The sequence below is a fragment of the Rhamphochromis longiceps genome, linkage group LG7 (genome assembly GCF_057381845.1).
Source record: "Rhamphochromis longiceps isolate RC_006_pf linkage group LG7, R_longiceps_female_GT1.1, whole genome shotgun sequence".
Taxonomy (NCBI): domain Eukaryota; kingdom Metazoa; phylum Chordata; class Actinopteri; order Cichliformes; family Cichlidae; genus Rhamphochromis; species Rhamphochromis longiceps.
The window spans coordinates 15479780-15486400 of NC_140563.1; the positions used below are offsets into that span (position 1 = coordinate 15479780).

The following is a 6621-nucleotide window of genomic DNA, read 5'->3' on the forward strand; positions in this document are numbered from 1 at the left end:
CATCGTGTGAGTGAGTGTAAGTGCATATTTAAAAAATGGAATATTAAAATGACGTCAGCTCCTCCTGTAGCTCCAAACAATGAAGTAACTTATTTGGATCAAATAAATAAAAAATTAAAAATAATCTTTATCCAATAAAAAATTTGTGTGGAGATTTTAAAGTATTCACCTGGAAAAACTAGAGATCCGCCACCCCCCCTTCCCCCTCCACAAAAATATAGCGCAAGAGAGAGGCAAAGCACAACAGCACATCCGTCGGCACTTTTCATTTAATTATAAAATGTGATCAGATCGCTAATATTTTTTAAAAAAAGAAAGAAAAGACAGATTTGATATAAACATGTTCAAATGCCATGGTTACGTTTCTTCAAGGAGTTGAGAGTTATTACCAGCAGCAAACCAACTCTTGAGTAACCTGACATTTAACTGATGGGTGGCATCAGAAAGGAATTAATAATATAATGAATTTAAAGTGTTATACATTTAATGCATTTCCTGGGTGTCTTACAGCTTATCTGATATGTGAGATGGAAAAAGGAGATGCTTTAAATCCTGACACTCAAATTTGAGCCAGATTCAGAACAATTGTGGTTTAATGCTGCCTAAAATGTGCGTGCATCCCTGTAAAATGCTGCACTACAGTTTGCTGTATGTTGACAAAATATCTTTCTGTGCATGTTCTCGAGGGCCGTGGTAATCCATCGACAGCAAGTCACTGGACAAAAGTGATGGATGGACTTGTGGACAGTGGCAGAAATAGCATAATATATTATACCACTGAAAGAAACATTTTTTATTCCCCCATTTATGATTCCCTTTTTAACATCAGTGACCCTGTGGTTAATGAGCTTGCTCTCCCCTGCCTGAGCTCCATGGCTTTAATCCAGGCCTCCTGAACACTACGAATCACTCAACCAGAGGGTGAAAAAAGAGCACCTACGCTGGGAGCTGGTGTGAGCTTCTGGGACATAAGACTAGATAAAGTTATTCAGGGTATACATTCTGCATGAAACCAGCTGTATGAGCTGAATTACGCCACTGAATAAATCCACTTACAAAAGCATAAACTTTTGGTGTGGAGGTTTTAAATGAATATTAAAGAGAGCAGAATGTGTGACAGAAAGATATGTTTGCTCCCACACTGCCAAAAGCCTACACGGACCAGAATGCAATGCAGGAAGGAGGTGTACAGCAATCCATTTAATAAACTAGTGAACCCATCACCACACTCACAGATTGGTACATCAAACTCAAACATGGGGGGTGTGCATGAAAAAACAAAAAATAAATTTATGCTTTACACCTTGTCATTAAAATGTGTAACCAGAAGTGACACAACAAATGATTCGCTTGTGTGTGAAAAGGTGGATTTTTTTCTTCAAAAGTAAAATCACTTTATATTTTGACGTCTCCTGCTATAATTGAGTCAAATACATCTGGCGTGAGTGGAGTATAGTTCTTCTCTTTTTCATTCAGAAAGTAGAGTGGGTCTGTTATTTCATTTGGGTTGAAGCCCTGCTCCACTACTTTCGTCTTTATTAGCTTGAACGTGCCTGTAATGTCCAGTGACCTCTGTAATAAATCACAGTACAACCAATCATTAGTGGGCTAAATAAATCACTATGGCAACAAAGAGGCTTACCCACAAATGCATTTGTAAAAGTGTAAAATAACTGCAGTAAACATACTTGAATCCTCAGAAAGCGTGGCCTGGCGTAGGACGGCAGGAAGTCCTCGACATGTTTAAAAACAGCCGTGGAGTCAAACTTCAGTCCATCTCTCAAAGTAACAGCAGCCATCCCGGCTCTTCCCTCCTGGCCTGGAGACAAAAGTTAAACAGTCACAAAACAGGAGTTAACTGAAGTTCAGTATTGCTAATCTCACGATAGTGTGTCAAAAAAATCTCAGGAAGCTGGACAAGTGGAGGACAAAAGAAAAGGACAGGGCTAAGAAACCTACAGCAGATGAACAACATCTGAAAGTTATGTCCTTAAGAAATAGGAAAGTTGATCCATCTACTGTTCATAGAAGCCTCATCAGAAATCTCAATAGAAGAGTGGCTGTCAAGAAGCCATTCAAAGGATGTGAAACAGGGAGAAAAGGCTAAGGTATGCCACATTATACAAGAACTAGACTAAAAATCGGTGGTGACAGGTGTTATGGAGGGATGAATCTACATATGAAATTTCTGGTTCATGCCATCATGAACATATACGAAGGAGGTGAGGAGAGAAGCACAACATTGAGTGTTTACAGACACAATGGAGGCTGGTTTGGGGCTGCATTTCAGCCATTGTTTGGAAATTGATGGAATTATGAATGCAGAATAGTATGGTCTGATTTTAATCCACCATGCAGAAGTATTTGGAAAGCATTTGATTGACAAGAGCTTCATTTTTCTGCCTCACAATGACCCCAAACACACTGCCAATGTAGTAAAAACAAGTTGGATAGAAAAACATACAATGGATCACTATCAGTCATGAATTTGTATCCTCAGATCTTGGACTACAAAATTATTGAAGTAGTGCGGGATCATCTGGATGGAGCACAGAGCAACAAGCAGCAAACATTGCCCCCCCCCCCCAATATTTTGTACGGCTATATATAAAGATTCAAAGTTTGGTGAGGTTTGGTAATGCCATCTTAGAGCTCCTTTTTGTTTTAAAAAGAATTCATTTTTATGCATAGCGAAGAAAAAATGCTGGATATCATTGTTAAACAATTTGATCATTGATTCAGTAGCATGTGTTTCTTGGTTTTGGCACAAGCGCAGCAACAAAGCAACATGTACCTGGCACTTTGACTCCGTAAACATTAGCTTCTTTAATGCAGTCAGCCAGCGCGAGGATGTCGGCCACCTCAGTTGTAGCTACGTTCTCTCCTTTCCATCTGTTGGTAATTTTTGTATTTTTTCAGTGCTCTGTGTGAGCTCACATTTTTAAGCATTATTTCAAAACATGCGCTCACCTGAATGTGTCGCCAACACGATCGTGGAAGTACATGAAATTATCCTCATCGATGCGCAGCAGGTCGCCAGTGTTGAAGTACAGATCACCTTTCTTGAAGACGTTACGCAGCTTCTTTTTCTCAGTTTGATTCATGTCTCTCACATAACCAATGAATGGAGCTTTGGCTGTTATTTCAGTCACCAGAAGTCCAGGTTCACCTGATCAAAGTACAGGAGAAGTCATATTTGGGGTTGTTATATTTAAAGTCAATATTAATGAGATTTAAATAAATACTTATTTTTAAAGATGCATGGGTGAGAACTTTAGAAATATAAATAAAAGGACAGGAAACAAAGAATCTTTGGTTTTGTAAGCATCCTGCAAGTAACACACCTCTCTGAACCTCCATGCAAAAACCAGAAGAATCCCTCAAAGGTTCTTCTTTGTCTATGTCATATTTGATCACAGCATATGGAAAAAACATCTGTAAGTTTAAAAAAAAAAAAGCTAAAACACTGCTTCATGAGTGACAGGTTTTACTTCTTAATGTGAGCTGAAACATGGACTTTTACCTTGTGCAGGAAGGTGTGTCGCCCAAGAGCTCCCATCTTGCTGCTATAATTCAACAGAGCAAAGTTTCCCTCAGTTGCTCCGTAAAATTCTCTGATTTGAATTTCCCCAAATCGTCTCACAAAGTCCCTCCAAACATCTGCTCTGATCCCGTTGCCTACTGCAAGTCTGACTTTGTGGTTTTTATCACTGAGTTTCTGTTTGAAGAGAAAAGAAGAGCATGCGTTTGTTAGTTTTCTAAACCTTTCTGTGTGAGACAGTAGTATTAATGTTGATGCTGTGTTGGCACAAACCTGTGGAGTGTTGCAGAGATAACGCATAATTTCACCTATGTACTGTATGACGGTGACATTATATTTTCTGCAGTCGTCCCAGAACTGGGAAGCAGAAAACTTACTCCTCAGAACAACAGGAATACCTGCACACAACAATAGATGACAACAGCACACTTTAAAGAGTAGCAGTGGAAGTAGTCAAAATCTTGGGTTTTTCAACAAATATGTAACATATAGTTACATATATGTAACTATGGTTTTTATATTACATTGGTTAAAAAAATAAATAAAATAAAGTCATACACCAATCATATATCTAAAAAACACAATATTATATATCCAAAGAGTTCATACCCCTCTCAATGGCCCCAGTGAAGACAAGGAAGCCGGTGCTGTGATAAAGAGGGAGGGTATCATAAATCACATCTTTGGAGTTCACTCCTGATGAAGGCAGAAGTAAAGACATGGTCCACACTCTGCCTTGAGTGATCAAAGCTGCTTTAGGGAGACCTGTTAAAGACAAGCCAGAGGCTCAGGTGGCGAATCTTCTGTTTCTTTCACTGATGCATCGTGAATCTCAGTAAGTAGTTTACCTGTTGTCCCTGAGGTGTATATGTAGGCTGCTGGACTCTGCATGGTTAAATGGGACCTTAACTCCTTGGGTATAGGCTCAGAGGAAGCCTGATTCATTTTATCAATGAAGCTTTTCACACCTGTAACTTCACATCTGTCAGCTAAGATGAAAACATTGATCTGCTGTTCGTGAAGATGGGGCAGCACCTCCTTCACTGCATCCAGCAAGTCTAGAAAATTGTTTCATACAATTGATGAACTCCAGGCCTGTCAGATTATTTATTTATGTATTTATCTGGTTATTTAATGTTGAGTAAATGAGCTCTCTACTGTCTCCATTGCTTGGAAAAGCAGACAGAAATGCAGGTACTACCTTCAGCTGCTACCAGAGTTGTGGCTCCGCTGCAGTTGAGGCAGTGTAGCAGAGACTTGGATCTGATGTTGGAGTTGAGCAAAGCTCCAGCACATCCAATCTTCACCAAACCCAACCAGAGCCACAGGAACATCGGCTGGTTCCCCAGGAACAGCGCCACCGTGTCTCCTTCTTTTACGCATCCAGCCTGCAGAAACGCTCTCGCAACTTTGTTGCTCAGGACGTCTGCGTCCCGGTAGGTGAACGTTTCATCTTTAAAATAAACGAAAGGCTTGTGCGGCTGCATCTTCACCAGCTCTAAAAAGCGGTCCAGGATTGAGTAATTAGTCTGCACGCACTTTTCGATGAACCGCCTTACTTTTATTTTAGTGAGCACGAATTGGACATCCTGGAGGAAGGAAGAATGGCGGAGTAAAACGCCACATGCAATCAAAGCCGCACACACTGTCCAGACCAACATGTTTGTCTCACAGCTGTCCTGCTGAAGACAAAGCAGAGGTATAAAAAGGCATGTGGAGCAGGAGGAGCAGCACTGAGAAATTCCAAAGGTTGAAAAGCATTTTGTATTGCTAGTGAACAACCAGATGAGCTGCATCAATGATTTACAGTATAACATACTGTTTTCACGTGTTTTAGGCCTTTCACTGGCTTTATACCGAGTGACCACTTTAGATTGTGCTAGTGGACCAAAATGAAGCCCAAACAGACGGTGAGAGGGTAGCACCTGATGACCTGAACGTGAAGACAGGCTGGAGATTGTCGGATCTCAGCTAAGCTTTTGCTGGGCTGTGTTCGCTCACACAGAAGGGCAGGTGCAAGTTAACCTTTAACTTGCAGTTTTGCCAAGAGCCACTGGTGAGTCTGTTGGGGCACAAGGCAAAAATTCAGAGGAACCCTTTAACTAGCACCAAATACTCTGACTATCAACAATAACTGTCTAGAAGGAAAGTGAAACCCTTTTCTGTGTCCGCTGCATCAGCCAGCAACATCGGGGAATTAGGCAGTCAAGGCCCCGATGTTTCTGACCTCACTGTTTATAATGAGATTACTAAGAAGACTCCTCATACCGAGACGTTTGTGCATACAAAGAGGAGTATGCACAGAGAGCCTACTCCTGGCTCTGAATGTGAGAAGCTGCAGGAAATCTGGTCGAGGCCTCTGTTTTATGACTTGAGGCAGCGCCAACAGGACAGCAGCTTTGACAGTCCCTTCTAACAGCAAAACATTCTAAACGTTATGATCCCCAGTTTATGTTTTTCCCAGTGGTCCTAAGTTTCAACTGTATAAATTCCAATTAACATGTATCTGTTGTGGAAATATTAGTAATAGTAACAAGAAGTTGTGTGCCAGAAAAGCCAGACAGCTGTTAATTATTGAGCTTCAAAGATGTCAGAGAGGATTTCGTAACTTGCTGCTGGCTGGAGTTTACATATTTACAAAGTATGTATAGAGGAGGTTCCTGATTAACTCTAGTGAATATGTATGTTTCTTACTGCTTTATTGCCTTGTGTAAACAAACGCAGGCTAAATTCCATATCAGGAGTAACACTTCAAAAGCTAAATTCAGTGCAGTTTTGGACCTCTCAGTCAGTTTTGAGTAAATCTGCTTCTGTCTAAAAGCTTTTAAGTGGTCTATTACTTTAGCAGTATAGTTTATTACTGTGTGTATGTGTGTGTATGTGTGTGTGTATGGTCAGATTTATAGTGTCACGGCTGCCGAGGCGAGCCGTGTGGTGTTGGGGGAAAGGAGGACCCAAAATGCAGGCAATGACTGATGATTCGAGTGACATTTATTTACAAGGTGGTGTAATGGCAAACAGGCAGTGAGGGATGACAAGTAACTAAAGAAACCTAAACTGGGAAAACTAAATAACAAACC

General features: G+C 40.7%; 1 protein-coding gene across 4 annotated transcripts; it reads right to left on the reverse strand.

The window, feature by feature from the left end:
* Window positions 1-258: 258 nt before the first annotated feature.
* LOC146665045 (long-chain fatty acid transport protein 2-like) lies at window positions 259-5600 on the reverse strand. 4 transcript variants are annotated; one of them, XM_085412474.1, is made up of 11 exons: window positions 5467-5600; window positions 4743-5223; window positions 4390-4599; window positions 4151-4306; window positions 3815-3939; window positions 3524-3718; window positions 3345-3435; window positions 2971-3169; window positions 2795-2892; window positions 1689-1819; window positions 259-1572 (listed from the first exon to the last, which is right to left on the reverse strand). In XM_085412474.1, the coding sequence occupies exons 2-11, from the start codon at window positions 5200-5202 to the stop codon at window positions 1396-1398; spliced, it is 1842 nt and encodes a 613-aa protein (XP_085268600.1). In that variant the 5' UTR covers window positions 5203-5223; window positions 5467-5600; the 3' UTR covers window positions 259-1395. The 4 variants fall into 4 exon arrangements, 3 of the variants coding, with proteins under 3 accessions (XP_085268600.1, XP_085268601.1, XP_085268599.1); XM_085412475.1 differs by having other exon boundaries at window positions 4743-5220; window positions 5467-5591; XM_085412473.1 differs by lacking the exon at window positions 5467-5600 and having other exon boundaries at window positions 4743-5371.
* Between the last annotated feature and the right edge of the window lie 1021 nt (window positions 5601-6621).

What these genes read in the sequence shown, in the direction of transcription:
- LOC146665045 (XM_085412473.1), bottom strand. Translation starts at nt 5,358, where the DNA reads ATGTTATACTGTAAATCATTGATGCAGCTCATCTGGTTGTTCACTAGC. An exon ending in ATACACCTCAGGGACAACAG is followed by an intron (nt 4,307 to 4,389) that starts GTAAACTACTTA and finishes TGTCTTTAACAG; the next exon opens with GTCTCCCTAAAGCAGCTTTG. An exon ending in CACTGGGGCCATTGAGAGGG is followed by an intron (nt 3,940 to 4,150) that starts GTATGAACTCTT and finishes TGTTGTGTGCAG; the next exon opens with GTATTCCTGTTGTTCTGAGG.